Source organism: Pygocentrus nattereri, chromosome 13 (assembly GCF_015220715.1).
Source record: "Pygocentrus nattereri isolate fPygNat1 chromosome 13, fPygNat1.pri, whole genome shotgun sequence".
Taxonomy (NCBI): Eukaryota; Metazoa; Chordata; class Actinopteri; order Characiformes; family Serrasalmidae; genus Pygocentrus; species Pygocentrus nattereri.
This window is the reverse complement of record NC_051223.1, coordinates 14,011,453-14,027,481: the sequence shown is the minus strand read 5'-3', so window position 1 is coordinate 14,027,481 and position 16,029 is coordinate 14,011,453. Positions and strand designations below refer to the sequence as shown.

At 39.2% G+C, this 16,029-nt stretch overlaps 1 protein-coding gene across 4 annotated transcripts in view; it reads left to right on the top strand.

Annotated features, from left to right (window-relative positions):
- The first annotated feature begins 268 nt into the window (after nt 1–268).
- The window catches only part of kctd17 (potassium channel tetramerization domain containing 17), a 33,134-nt gene continuing 17,373 nt past the window's right edge, over nt 269–16,029 (top strand). For all 4 annotated transcript variants that reach the window (XM_017705509.2, XM_017705510.2, XM_017705507.2 and 1 more), the window contains exons 1-3: nt 269–720; nt 14,885–14,993; nt 15,079–15,170. In XM_017705509.2, coding sequence (XP_017560998.1) covers nt 376–720; nt 14,885–14,993; nt 15,079–15,170 — 546 coding nt within the window. In that variant the 5' untranslated portion in view covers nt 269–375. The remainder of the gene's footprint in view (nt 721–14,884; nt 14,994–15,078; nt 15,171–16,029) is intronic.

Sequence of the window (16,029 nt, the reverse complement as noted above, 5' to 3'; positions counted from 1 at the left end):
GGAAACGTCGGATCGCTTAGAAAAGCACAAGCACACTCCGCCGGTATGTGATCTACGATCCTGCAAAGTTTCGTGGTTCTAGCTTGAAAACTGTGAGAGGAGTAGCATTTACTTTTTTGAGTAGAGAATAATAAGAAGAAGATTACGGAGAACAGTAAATTGTTTTTTTCAAGCCAACTTAATTAGAGGTTATTTACCGTGTTAATTAACTAGCAGTTCTGTGTGCCATGGCTGGGAGTCTGCGCAGTGCAGAGCGGTGGGCGGGGTACTGGAAAACCAGCAGCTGAGAGCAGTGCATCTGCAGAGAGAGGACAAAGATTCGCCAGCTGGAGAAATAAACGACATTCGCCAGCTTAATATCACATTTATTAACCGATGGCTGCGGAGAAATGGAAACTGACGTCTCAGGCTATAACAGAAAGCGCTTCTTCTTTTACAGCGCTTATCAACCACAACAGTAACAACAACAACAACAAAGACAGCGAGGCGAGCGAAGGAGCGGCATCAACGGCTACGACAGTTCCTGTAGAGACAAGTGGGGAAGACAACAGCCCGGCGGGCGGCGGTTTCTCTGTGGCTAGTAGGGGAAACGGAAACGGCAAGTGGGTCCGACTGAACGTGGGTGGCACGGTGTTTCTCACCACACGGCAGACGCTGCTGAAGGAGCAAACCTCATTTTTGTATCGTCTGTGCCAGCAGCAGGACCTCCATTCTGACACGGTAAGGTCGACTTATGATTAGAGAGGTATTTCAATAAGCATGAGTTTAGCCAGATAACTTCTGAAAATCTGTTCAATAGAAAAGGAGCTGAGGGGCGTCCCTAGTGGACAATCCTCAATTCAGGGCTTAGGTCATCTGAATAACTCAGAAGTCATACCCTGTGAAATAGGCTATAGGCTCTCTATAGGCTTCATCTGTGTTGTAGATACTCTTGTGAAAAAACGTCAGTTTACGGTCAGAGGATTAGTTCACAAAGCGGTTCCTAGTAACATTCAGAACTTAAGCCCTAAGTGAGGACTGTTCAGTAAGAGTGCCACTCACCTCTTATTTTACAAGCTTGGCTTTAGGCTTAAATTATATGAATAATTTAGACATTTGGCTTTGTGAAATAACCCTAGCCGTCCACAGAGTGAGTGAGAAATGCGTCTTCTGCATCGCCAATGCTGTAATAATACTACAGAATGGCTCTTTCAGTGCAGTTATAGCAAGCTCACTGCCCTAATTTCATATGGGAGGCAAGCAATAAAATGTAAATGCAAACTTCTTTTTTGCCATTTCTTTTTCCAAATGTCTGCACAAATATTCTGCAAAAAATTGAAAATGAAATTAAATATCTACATTTGCAATTTAAAATTTCATATAAGTACAAGTAATTTTTGACAAAAAAAAAAAATTATAGACAGCTATGTGGCGTTTCATTTTTTTTAGTCATTATTCTGGTGTTTCATGGCCATATCTTAAATGGAAAAGCTAAAATAGAAAAGAAAATGCAAGATTCACATTGTCTTTGCCTTTTCTTCATGAAATATATATGTCAAAACTAAAATCTAAATGCAGTGTTTACGTTTTTCTTTTTCATAGTAGGCTGCATATCTGTGAACATGAAATGCAAAATGGATACATCAGCAACAACAAATTCAGTTTTCAGCAAAAGAGTTTTGCATTTACATTTTATTATTTCAATTATTTTGGCCAATTTTCCCTCCCATCATTTCATATCTTTAGTCTCTTCTGCCACCTGAACTACATTAACTGTTTGTCCAAATAATATATTTGTCCAAAAGTATCCACACCTCTTAATTAGCAAATTCAGCTGCTTTAAAGTGCAAATGTTGCTGATACAGAGCTGTAGTTTCACACACACAGCTTGTATAAGCTCCATATTAAAGCAATGTCAATGGAATAGAGAGCTCCCCAGCACCGGTCTTTGGAGCAGTGGAACTGCATTCTCTGGAGTGACAAAACACCATCTAATACCTTAAGTTGAATTGTGTTTGTGATCTAGAATTAATTATCCATCATCAGTATCTGACCTCACTAATGGTTTTATAGCTGAATGCAATCAATTCAGCAATGTTTCAACATCTCTTGTAAAGCCATCACAGGAGAGTCTAGGCTGTTACTTCAACTCCCCAGTAATACACTTGATTTCAGAAGACTGGGAATCTTTCACTGAAAAGCCTTTTCAGGTCTGCATCTAGGGTCAATCTGTGCCCTTTCTCATTTCATACTTTCCTCTCTCCTTCTCCTCCTCTCCTCCATAATTTCCCAAACCATTTTCTGGGTGCTTTTTCCACATACATTCTCTATCATTTGTGCTTTAGTTTATCTTTGTCTTGTAATTGCTTTGCTTTGGAAGCTATGCCTAATAGCCACTCTGGAGACCTTCACTGAGTATGATTTTGCTTGCTTTTTGACATGCAGCCAGCTCCATTAAGTGTCTCTGATTTGACTGAAGCCCTGTATTCACAAATAAATGGAGGATAAGGGGGGGGGGGGGGTAAAGCATAAATGGTGCAAAAGTCATTCAAATTTGTTAAATTCCAGAAATAAATAGAAATTGGCAAAAAGTCATATTTAAGTTTGTTCCCTGTAGAGGTTATTTGAACTATTTTCAGTTACAGAATCAACAAAATGTATAAATTGACTGTGGGCATTCAAATGTTTGCATATGTTTTGAGGAAGATGCTATGATTCTACATCATCACAACAGAAAACTGCTTCTGATGTAAGACTGCACTGTTTGCACTCAGTCTTCTCCAATTTATTAAGCAGGGAAAATTAACAAAACCACAAACGGACAATGATATGGATGGATCAGGACAGGAAAAGGGACATGGCTGCTCATATTAATATTAACAAGTAATTTATTTGCCTAGCAGGTACTTCCTCTGGGAGGTAGGTGGTTTACTACAGGGATTTCCTTCTCTTATTTCCATGGGCAAATGAACATAGGTCAAGCGCTGACACGTATGGTACTTGTTTTCTTTTGAATAACTTTGGATCAACGTTATATTAATATAAGGACTCTTACTGTGCTGAATCCCCTTGTCATAAAAAATTGTGTACTATGGTTTGAGGACAGCTCATCTTCTGAGTGACTAATGCAGTGAGTGAGTCCTGCACAGGTATTGTCATACCTGCTGTCAAGTCAAGTATAGGGTTGAGTATTGTTTGAATTTTATCAATTCCAATGCTGATTCTGGTTCTTATCGATTCCAAGTTTCCAGTACAGTGAAAACAGATGCAAAATATTTTGATTTTGCTAATAGTACTAAGCTTTGATATGTTGTTTGACTTTTTTACCTTGTACCAAGCAGGGATCAGCTGGTAAGTCAAAATATCTCTGGAAGGTAGAGTGCACTTTGGATTTAGCACCTTGGTCATCTCTCCTGCAAAAATGCACTCTCTATAAATACAACATAGCACTACTGTACAAGAAAACAAATATGGGCAAACTTTGCTTACCTAAATGATGGTGATTTGACAGCTGAGACAGGATGTAGCCATTTTGCTATAAATGCCGTCACCACTCTGTGATACTTTACATAAATTGCACTTTGCCTTTTCATTTTCTTTCACAAAGTGGAGCCACACTGTGGAGCAATTCCCATGATCTGTCCTCCTATCAAAAGGTGGGGCCTATCAAAAACAAAAACAAAAAAAAAATACGCTGACGAATTACACAACATGCATGGGTCCTGGCACGTAGCTGTGACTTTTCAGACATATTTTACAGTAATTGTGACTGTGTATTTGAAGTATGTGTGAATGAAAAATTTGTTTGTCGGACTGAATAAGTGATATCAAAACCTGATTCCAGTTCAGAACTGGTTCCAAAATTTCAAGAATCAAGTACCCGTTCAAAAAAACATTCAATTCCACTTACTGGCTTCTAGTAACATCCAGAGTGGAGGTGTCTGCTGGTGAAGGTTTTTCCATAGATTGTGGTCTCCTCCTGGTGCTTATATTGTATTTGTGTATGTTATAAGATTTGGCAATACACTTTTGGTGTAATTGTCAGGTTTGTGCTCATCCATTTTGTGTGTGTGTGTGTCTGTGTCTTCTAAGGTTGCAAGAAAATACTGGTGATAAGAAGATTAGTGGTTTTGTAACTGTTATTCTCCCAGATAGTGAGGGAAGCCCTGTAGAGTAAAGGCCAGAAGTGAATATGGGTTCTCTAAAACGTGTTTTTGTCTAAAAGTGTTTTTGCCATAGCTGGTTCTTCTTCTACCTCACAGTGATTAGTACAGGCCAAAAACAGAAACTTCAGAAAGAGTCTTGGAAACTTCTTAACTATAGAAAAGAGTACACTACTTTTCCACTAATGGAGAATAGTGTATTGTGGAAGGTAAAACAGCTTTGGGTTATGTATCAAGCAAGATAAATTTATGCTGAACAAAACAAATGTAACTAAACTAAATCAAGACATCAGTGACATCAGTCCTCCTTCTGTTGCAGCTCCACAAGGACAGCCGTTTTACATAAGGGATGAAAATCCTCCAGCGTCAGTCAGTCTTACTGCCTGCAATCTGAATAGGCAATGAGACTGATCATTCTGGTGGCAGTGGCCATTCATCCTCTCAGCATGGGTCACAAAATAGTGATGAATTGCTTGCTACAAGTGAAGTTCAAATGAGGACACTGATAATCATATCATCTGAGGTACTTAAGAAAGAAGGTCAAGTTAAGGAAACCAGAGTAGAAATTGGTCATGTTCATTTGGATGCAGCTGCCTTGGACAACCTGTTCAGAGAATTTAGTCCACCTAGGGTCTTCCAAGGCTCATGTTCATTACCTCATGCAAAAGAAAAAGACCCTTCACTCACAGCACCCCAGTGATGCTGTTGCCATAGCAAGCCATGCACTTAACAAACAGTAGACAGCTTGCTAATAAGGTGGTAGATGCTGTATGTGACAAAAAGCCAGGATATTGACATTGAAAGGAGTTTAAAAGGAGATTAAAACTGCTAACTGGGGCAAATGACCAAATACAGGCAGAAAAAGTGAGTCAGCAGCAGGATTTGGTGAGCAGTTTGAGAGAGCTTTTCTGTGTTACTCTGGTATTAACAAATACAATCGTGATAACATTGACTATAAAACTGATGATCCACATTTTAGAAAACTAGTCAAATCCCTATGATCAGACCTTAGGAGACGATGAATGAATGAATGATGAAATCAAAAGAGTACTGTCTGAACTTAACTTTGGCAAGTTGTGTTGACCCCCTGATGAGTATTTCCGAGCTATTGCTGAGCAAGGAAACATGTCAGCAGCGCTTTTGCTGAACTTGCAGAATGCAAAAGAAATATTTTTCTTGGCGAATCGCAGGACCATTTTTACTTCTGCTGTAGTGATTTGATCAGTCTTAAACACACCTCACAAAGAACTTGCCAATAGCTATGTTTACATGCAGCCTGACAATCCGTTAATAATCCAACTAGTATCTCAATCAGAATAGAATACGTCCATGTATACACCTTAATCAGCATAGACTAATCAAATTGAGGCCATAGAAGAATAATACCCATGTAAACACCTGTATCATATTACATTCCCAAATAGAAAGTTTAAATACGTTCTGTGTGTTTGCGTCATAGCAAAATTTTATATTCAAGATGGCAGAAGCCAGAAACTGGTCTGCTGAGGAGATGGAGTTTATGCTTTGAACTGACAGCGATGGGACTGGCATCCAGGTTATGTGTCTCAGAACATGTCTTCCTCTCCCCCATTCTTTAATAAGTATGTGTGAAGTATGTTTTCCTGAGTGTGCCATAATTTTAAAGTAATTGAAAACCGGTAAGATTCTGGCTGGTTTAAGTGGTACTCTACGCATGCATGTAATTTTGGATCAAATTACTTGTAGTGTGCATGAAAACTGAGATTTTCCATCAGATTGTTCAAGAGAGTGTGCATATAAACACTTCAGTCTAAATTGTAATGTTTTAAATCAGATTGCCAGAAATCTTTGCATGCAAACATAACCTAAGTTAGAAATTTTCTAACTTTAACTAAGTCCTTGGAGTGTCACAACTGTTATAAATCTGGTCACTGAGCCAGGGACTATTGTAAAAAGCAGGCAGATAACCACAAAAAGGGTGCGAGGATGAAGGGGAGCAAATAATCTCTTTGGGGGAATTTCACAGCAGGAAACATTTTTCAAGGAATTTCACAGGTGCATTTATCTTTGATTATCAGGACCATGCCCCTGCAGTCACAGAGCGGCAGAGCTGATAGAAGGAATTACAGGTATATTAACAATTTTGGCTGCTCCTGCTTGCAACTAAATGCTAAGCTCATCTGTGTTGCAAGGTTTATGTTAAACTTATTCAGGTAAAATGTAAAAGCACTTATGGGTTTTGTTTTTAAGCAACAGATATACACACAGAAAAGTTATGTTGTGCACAGTAATTAGGGAAATTAGTTAACAAATGTTCTAGAGGAATTTGCCACTTGAAGCTCTGCTGTTGATGTCATTTTGTTGCCTACAACAACGGAGGGTCCTTTTTAGGCCTATGTACCTACTGTGGAATTACAATCAAGATCACTTTATTTCGACTAGTCTGTTACACATACAAGGAATTTGTCTTGGTGAGTGCACACAAGTATGACCGGTAACATACTGAACAGACCAAACAAGCACACAGGCAAGGGGCAAATAAAATAAAAATACAGTAAATGGAATAAAGAAAAAGAAAACTCTGTTAGGAGCACTATTGAAAGAAAATATTTACAGTTTACAGTTGCACTTTGTTATATTTGGTGGTATGGCTCTGTTCTGGGACTTCCTTGCCCATCCATTTGAGCAGGGCATCAATGACAACATGACATTGAGCAAGGTAGACACAGCACGAAGGATGAGTTGGGGTAAAGGTGTGTTGCAAAGTAGCTTGCAGAGGAAGCACAAGAATGGGCATTCTAAAACAGCTTAAATAAATGTGTAGCATGCAGTCAGCTGAGCCGTCAGCTGATTGAGATCAGTTGATAACAGAGCGTGATTTTAAATTGGCACTGGAGCTTGACTTTGTGGCCTGCCTGAAATAATGCTGTGCTTGATGTGAGCCAGTGTGAAAGGAGCTAAAGAGATGCGTGAATCTGTGCATGTGCTGATATGAATATGTACACACATGCAGGTCTGAGTAGACATATAATAACTATTCTATACAGACTATTACAGAATATGAACACTTGTAAAAACACTTCTACAGCTGTGCAAATAAGCAATATATTACAAAGGAGTAATACAGTAAAGGGGTTTGTTAGGTTCTGTTTAGCTTTTAAAGTTCAAGGTTTCGATTGTAGTTAAAGAGTACAACAGCTCTGATAGGCCATAAGGTGAACTAGCAAAAAGTGCTTAGATAAATGTGAATCCAAAAAAAAACTAAAATTATATGCTGCTGGTTTTGCTTATAACTTAATTTATCTCCATTTCACAACATAAAATATATCTCAAACTGACCTACATGTACCTAAACATCTAAGACAAATATTAATGGTTTAGTACACTCAAGTATTTAATTAGATAAACTTCAGAAATTGATGCTAAACAAAATGAAGCATAAACACAATGTGATGTTTTATACACTGATGTTATACATCAAACTTTTCAGTAGCCACTGTGTAATCAGAGAAAGAAAAAACATTTACAGACTTTGGGCCAAGGTAGCTGAAATGAATCAATGTTACTGCACCCCCTTTAGGTTTAAATAATGAAGAAAATTTGACAATTCCAAAATAAATGCAATATAGCTAAAAATCTGTTAATACATAGTATAGAATTGTGTGTTAAGATCACAGCATGGTTGTGGCGCAGTCATGGGCTGGAGGTTAGGGAACCAGCCTCGTGACCGGAAGGTTGCTGGTTCGATCCCCAGAACTGACAGCACATGACTGAGGTGTCCTTGAGCAAGACACCTAACCCCCCAACTGCTCCCCGGGCGCTGTGGATTGGGCTGCCCACCGCTCCAGGCAAGTGTGCTCACTGCCCCCTAGTGTGTGTGTGTGTGTGTGTGCGATCACTATAGTGAATGTGGTGTTTCACTTCACAGATGGGTTAAATGCAGAGGTGAAATTTCCCTGTTGTGGGACTAATAAGGGTCACTTAATCTTAATCTTAATGGTCAATTCTAACATTTGATAGCTAGTGCATGCAGGTGTTCTGACTAAAGGATATAAAACCATTCCCAAGGAGTAGGACAGAATTTCAGGTCTATCTTTCTACTTTGACTTTGAGTAGTCTGGAGAATAGCTTCTTATCAGCATGCAGAATCACTTCTTTGCATGCAGCTGATTTTTTTCTATGTCTTTGACTGGTCACTGAGGGTCTTCAGTTTGTGTGCTTTGATGGTAGCAAATATGTCAACTGATGGTGATAACAGCCTTTGGCACATAAACTTATTGACAGCATTCTGTTGACATCCTATTTCCAGAGCTGCAAGCAAATCCTCCTGGAATTCTTCAGTTCCAACTGCCTCAGAGCTAAGGCACACAGTGCCATCTTGGTGTGTGTCAAAAGGGTTCAGCATGGAATCTAGGGTGGATATGTTTCTGGTCACAGCCTTTTTATCAGCATGAATTTGTGTGCTGTCAAGGTCTTTTCATTTCCATATTTCAGGAGATTTACCTGCCATTGACTCACATTGTCTTGCTATGGCAGCGCTTTCATGTTGTGATAATATCCAGCAATACACTGCAGCTCGATTCTGTGTCATCCCTATCCAACCACCTTTTGTCTTGGAGTCTCTATTGCATGTTTGCTCAGTAGCCTGGTCACAAGCAATTGAAGCAAATCCGTGGACACTTTGACATTGGACAGTCCTCTGGCCTTTGACACTGAGTTCACTGTGGCAAGAAGGATGTGTGACTGTTCTTCTGGGGCCCCAGTAACTGTTACAGTGGACTTTGACAAGAATCTGGTGTACTATCTGTGACTTCTGGTATCGCACCTCCAGGGACACACGGTCTTTGTCCTGAATATGTACAAGAATGCTAGTGTCTTCCTTCATACTGGCAGCTTTTAGAAATGGGCCTTTAAATAATCAAAGGAGGAGGATATTTTATTATCACAACAGGGACAAACAGTGGCAAATGTTCACTTTTTAATACGCGCTCTCTCTCTCTCTCTCTCTCTCTCTCTCTCTCTCTCTCTCTCTCTCTCTCTCTCTCTCTCTCTCTCTCTCTCTCTCTCTCTCTCTCTCTCTCATATATGTATGTAAATCAAGACGTCATCACTTAGTCCTGGTTCCATACTCTGTTTAGCGCCTCATGTAATTTGTAGTTATTTGTATAAATTATTTTACTTCTTAGCCTTAATGCAATGAATACATTTTTATAACTTTAGTTAATTAAACATTTTTTTTTACTGAAAACGTTTCTGCCTGTGACAGATGGTCCTTCTGGCGTTTGCCTTCAACAGTTAGATACTTGTCCTGTTTCTTGCATATTATTCACAAAGCAGGAAGCACAGGACCAATAAAAGGGACTGGCAAGCCTATCCTGGACCTAAGTTTCTTTGTTTGGGAATAATATGTAGAAGGACTAGAGGATGGCACAGACTTGCCTCCATCCGTATCCTGAGCTTCAAGACAATGTGTGTCTCGTTTCTCGGCCGCATCCAAGCGCTTTTTGTCTGTAAAATGCCGGTAGCAAGTGAGGTGAAACCCAACATCTTCAGGAATATTGTCAAACTCTATTTCTATGCAATTTTTGTTTCTGCTATCCTCTGGCTCTCCCCCTTCAAGCCAAGCCACAGTTTGACACTGACACTGTTTCTGAATGTATTCCACCACATGCGTGTAAAATCCTTTGCCTCTTTTTTCTTTATGGACTTGAGATGCATATAGCATTGTTTTAAACCCTTTTTATGCACTTTTCAAGGCAGTCTTGTAAATTCTTCATCTTCAGTACTCGATGCTGACAACACGGGCACAGACATTTTGGATTCCGGCTCCAAAAAGTAGCCACCTGATTGGTCTAGCGGGAAGCAAGTGACGATTAGCCCGCGAATCCGTATCACTCATGAAGAAAAGACGAACTATAGCTGATTTAAAACATGAAGTAAAAAAAACTGCTGGATTATATATGGAGAACTTTTACTCTCGCGCTCTCAACCAATAGGTCATTTTATTGAAGTAAGAATTAGTTGGTGTCCCATATATGGGAACGGGATTAAACGAAAAACATCACCTTATGACCTATGACAAAAACAATGTCTGGTATTGTCAAAAACAATAGCCCTGAATCTTTTACCAGAGGGAGTTGCTGGAAAAGGTGATGTCCAGGATGTCAGCTATAATGTTGCCAGTATGCTTCATCTCACTGTTGTAGATGTCCTGAAGCCTTAGCAGAGATATCTCAGACTGGAGAGAAATGAAGACACTAAAGGAGTTTGAAATCCATGCCGTCTCAGGCGTACAAGCACTCGTCTTGTCTTGACTTGGCTTGTCTACCTCACTGCTGCCTCCTTTGCAGGTTGAGCAGAGCCAGCACATCCATTGTGAGCATTTCAAAGGGCTCTGAAGGTTTTTGAACAAACTCCGGAATGATTCTAGGTGAAACATTGTCCTTAATGGTTAGTAACTGCTCCAACTGACTTGGTTTGACACACAGTGGATGACATTAACATAAACAAAAACAAACATAAAATGTCTCACAGAGGTTCTTTCGCAGAGGTTTTATAGTAGGCATTGAATAGTTTCTTAGGATGCTATTTTAAAACCACTATACGATCTGCTAAAAGGCAACACTGCTACAGTCCAACAACCTGAACTGGGAACTCTGGATATGGTTGTATTCAGACATCACAGTTGCTACAGGTGCTGTGTGGACCAAAGGGAGAAAACAATTTGTACTTGAAAAATTACTTTCTTTATCTAGCTGTGCACTCTTTGGTTGTATGTCTCTCACTGGGGTGTTTGCATCCCAGGATTAAGTCGTAGGGACAGTTGGAGAGGGGGCAGACCTCAGGGAAGCACAGACCTCAGGGAAGAAGCATGTTTTTTAGGCAGTGGGGGACTGGTGAAGATTTCAACACACTGTGTGTAACCATTCCAGCCCTGTCTGAGGGACAAATAGCAGGGATTAGCAGATAATCTAATTTTGGATGAATAACCTCCAAACATTGATGCAAATATTTCTTTATTTAGTGTTACAAATAAACTGAAGCCAGTGCTGCTGTTTAGTATGGCACAAATACACTATATTGCCAAAATTATTCACTTGCCCATTCAAATCTTTGAATTCATGTTCCAGTCACTTCCATGGCCACAGATGTATAAAACCAGATACCTGGGTGTGCAGACTGCTTCTACCAACATTTGTGAAAGAATGCGTTACTCTCAGAGCTCAGTGAATTCCAGCATGGTACTGTGATAGGATGTCGCCTGTGCAACAAGTTCTGTCGTGAAATTTCCTTGCTACTAAACATTCCACAGTCAACTGTCTGTATTATAACAAAGTGGAAACGATTAGGAACGACAGCATCTCAGCCACAAAGTGGTAGGCCTTGTAAAATGACAGAGTGAGGTCAGCAGATGCTGAGGTGCATAGTGTGCAGAGGTCGCCAACTATCCACAGAGTCAGTCACTACAGACCTCCAAACTTCATGTGGCCTTCAAGTAGAGAGCTTCATGGAATGAGTTTCCATGGCAGAGCAGCTGCATCCATTCCTTACATCACCAAGCGCAATGCAAAGCGTAGAATGCAGTGGTGTAATGCACACTGCCACTGGACTCTAGAGCAGTCAAGATGTGTTCTCTGGAGTGATGAATCACGCTTCTCCATCTGGCAATCCGATGGACAAGTCTGGGTTTGGTGGTTGCCAGGAGAAAGGTACTTGTCTGACTGCATTGTGCCAAGTGTAAAGTTTGGTGGAGGGGTGATTATGGCGTGGGGTTGTTTTTTCAGGAGTTGGGCTCGTCCCCTTAGTTCCAATGAAAGGAATGTAATGCTTAATGCTTCAGCAGACCTAGAGATTTTGGACTATTTCATGCTCCCAACTTTGTGAGAACAGTTTGAGGATGGCCCCTTCTGTTCCAACATGACTGTGCACCAGTGCACAAAGCAAGGTCTATAAAAACATGAAATAACTTGTCAGGTGTAGAAGAACTTGACTGGCCTGACCTCAACCTGATAGAACACCTTTGGGATGAATTAGAGCGGAGACTGTGAGCCAGGCCTTCTCATTCATCATCAGTGTCTGACCTCACAAATGCGCTTCTGGAAGAAAATTCTCATAAACACACTCCTAACCCTTGTGGAAAGCCTTCCCAGAAGAGTTGAAGCCGTTATAGGTGCAGAAGGTGGGCCAACATCATATTAAACCGATTAAGAATGGGATGCCGCTCATGTTCATGTGCGTGTGAAGGCAAACAAGTGAATACTTTTGGCAATATAGTGTATCTTGACACTTATGCTGTGATGAGCTGCATGCCTGCTGTTCAGTGATGTCCAGTTGACTGACATTGTGGAATTCAATTACACGATTTTGTAGTTCTTTAGAAAGAGTGAAAGGGGAAATTGGAAGAAAATGTTTGTCTTTTCACATGTACTTTTTTCTGTGCTCTAAATTTGTTGTCTTTTTGTTGCATTAGCTGTATTGTCTTACAGTTTTGTCTCTTTTGATGTTTTAAATGATTTCATGACCCTCCCCTGACCCCAGAACCCTCACTTTCTTCCTCTCCCTTTTTGCCCCCTTTACTAACCTCTAGTATGTCTACTTAAACCATGTCAGACTGTGTTCAGTGGACTGGTGACAGACTGATGATCAAGCTGTGCCTGTGCATGACTGTCTGCTTGCATATAAATAAAGCTCAGAATCTAAATACCCAGTTTTCTGTCTCCTCCTGACAAATTTATAAAACACTAATAGCTCTGCTACAAACTGTCTGCAGTAACAGCACTGCTTTACTTTAACATTAATGGGTGGTTAAACTACAGTAAAAATGTTCATGGTTGTGGTAATTCTGTTTTTGAAGCTTGGTTTGGACTTGAGAATGAACAGTATTTAGACTTTTTACCAATGTATATTTAGAACATCAAAGAGTTATTTCAACAAAAACGAAGAAATTGGGTTTCCCTTGATAAGAGCCCTTTAACTGATATGAACTATATGATTTTGTGTTAGTATCTTGTCTTTTTTGGTGGCACTTTTGTTCTACAAAATGTCTGTTATTTACAAACAGTCACTGATAATGGAAATCACTTATAATGGATTGAGTTGATAAAGAGTCAGACACTTTAATGGCTGACTTTTATGATGTACACTGTTTCACCAATAGTGTCTGGTGATGCAAGACCACAAATGTCTGCTCCTCCATCCTGTTTTCTTTTTCCCTTCTTTCCTCTCACTCACTCACTCACTCACTCACTCACTCACTCACTCACTCACTCACTCACTCACTCACTCACTCACTCACTCACTCTCACACACACACACACACACACACACACACACACACACACACACACACACTTACATTCTTTCTTGCTATCGCCTTATAATTTCTCCTTGCTTTTTTGCTCTTACAGTGTAGTCAAGGATAAGACTTGGTTGTGTAATATTCTCTGCAGGGCATGATCTGAAGAGCCCTTATCTCTGAGCTAAGAAAAGGACAATGAAGTAAGCATTTAAGAGCTTTTAAGATTAATTCACTGCAGAGAGAAGCCATTCATCCATGCAAAGCAATGAAAGTCGTGGGCTGGAGGTTAGGGAACCAGCCTTGTGACCAGAACTTCGATGGTTCAATCCCCTGAGCCGACAGGACGTGACTAAGGTGTCCTTGAACAAGACAACTGCTCCCCGGGCGCTGCGGATAGGGCTGCCCACTGCTCCAGTAGCTTGTGTGTGTGTGTGTGTGTGTGTGTGTGTGTGTGTGTGTGTGTGTGTTTACTAGTGTGTTTTTGTGTGGTGTTTCGCTGCACAGATGGGTTAGATTGCGGAGGTGAAAGTTCCCCATTGTGGGACTAATAAAGGTCACTTAATTTAATCTAAAGTAACTCGTGCAGTCACAGCCTCGACTAATGCTCTTTTTATTTTTACATTTCCCTTTTCTCCCAGTGACTTTTTAATATTCTTCATAAAAGGGATGGGACAATATGAACATTTCCAATCGTAACATCAGTGAGTAAAAATATCACCTTTTCAGTATTATCAGTATATTCGGAAAAATATACTGGGATTATCTAAAGAAAAACCTCAGGCTGTCAGTTATTTGATCTTGAATATTCAGCTAAAAATGGATTTAAATGTACCATTTTAATGAATCAGCAGTGATTAGTTGGAAGTTGCAAGTCCCTCCTAGAGCAAAAACAGCCTGAGAGAGACTCCCATTTATTAGCATTTCTGCCACAGTTTTTTTGTTTTAAATGATGTCTTTTTCAAAGCTTTTTAATTTAAATTTAATTTTTAAAGGCCTTAGAATTGTCATACATAATTTGTTATTGTTCAGTTGTAGTCTATTGTTTATGGTCTGGCCTTTAATAAAAAAAAATGCTCAGTTGATCTGCAAAATAATAAGTAGAGTACTTAATTACTGCTAAAAACACATACACATTGGAAATATTTCACCACAGGTGTTATATAATAGACATTCTATCGAAATCTTATTTTTCTCCAGTACACCAAAAAAAACTACTATGAAAAAAGAATATCAGTAGCCCTAATGATGTCTACAGTATATCATCCCATCCCTACTCCTTAGCTGTATACACTGTTGTCTTATTTATGGTTTCTCAGCCAGTTTTATTTCTGTTCTTCCCCCTCACCCAGGGTCTGGTATGATGAAATAAATATTTACATAACTGAGTGAATTAAGATATTTTATGCATCAGGATAAATCTATGATACTCTTGAAATTCTGACTGAGGCTGAGTCTTTGTGTGTAGGATGAAACGGGTGCCTACGTAATCGACAGAGACCCTACATATTTCGGTCCTATACTCAACTACCTTCGACATGGGAAACTGGTTTATAACAAGGAACTGGCTGAAGAAGGTGAGCCCTTTATTATGGATATTTTCTTTCATCATTAACTAGACATTAATGGATGTTTATAACACAAAATGTTCTATAACTTCAGGTGTCTTGGAGGAGGCAGAGTTTTACAACATTACGCCATTAATAAAATTAATTAAAGAGAGGATCCTAGAGCGAGATTGTAAAGCGTCTCAGGTAACGAGCAGTCATATTAAACAATATTCTGATTAACACACATTTATTTCTTTTAATTCTTCATAGGGTCTGTCTGATATAATAATTTCATAACAAGAGATTTTTTTTATAAAGGAGCTAAAAAGTCCAATAATTTTTAGTGTTCAAAAATTAAACATACTCCAGTCGTTTTATTTAAACAGTGATTTGTGGAATAATGTTATTATGAATAGTGAATTATCAAATATGATTGTCAGGTTTTAACTCTTACAGTTGTCCATTAGTCTTAAATAATATAAGTATTGTAGTGACAGGGGGTTGGAGCTTTTCAGCCTCCCTAGTGGTTTTGTTGGTTTCTCATAATTTTGATTAGTATTAATTTGATCTAAAAAAAAGTAATCTTATTTGTATCAGTTCTTTTCACATAAATTTTTTTTTCACATTATTGACTTCAAGGTTGTGATATTTTTCATGTTTTTGCTATTTTAGCCATTATTTTATGCCTCATCTTGTTGTAAAGAAGTTGAAATAAAGTTGCTTGTTACAATATAAAACACTTATAAGAACACTTAAATTGATGGGTATTTTTTTTGCTTAAATTAATGTTTAACCTTAATATTATTTCAATATTATCTGCCAGATAATATATCAGTTGGACCCTACTTCAAACTGTATATTAGAATTTCCACTCCTTCAGCATCTTGCACAACTATCAATACTCTTCTCTGTCTTGTCCAACAACCCTTAGTCCCGCACTGTGTCTTTACTCTGGTCCAGGGTTCTCTACACCTTTTCACCATTTGCTCTTGATCTTTCCTCTCTAACACATACTTATTTCATTTTTCACTTCAACTATGCCTCACCTCTTACATCTCTCTTC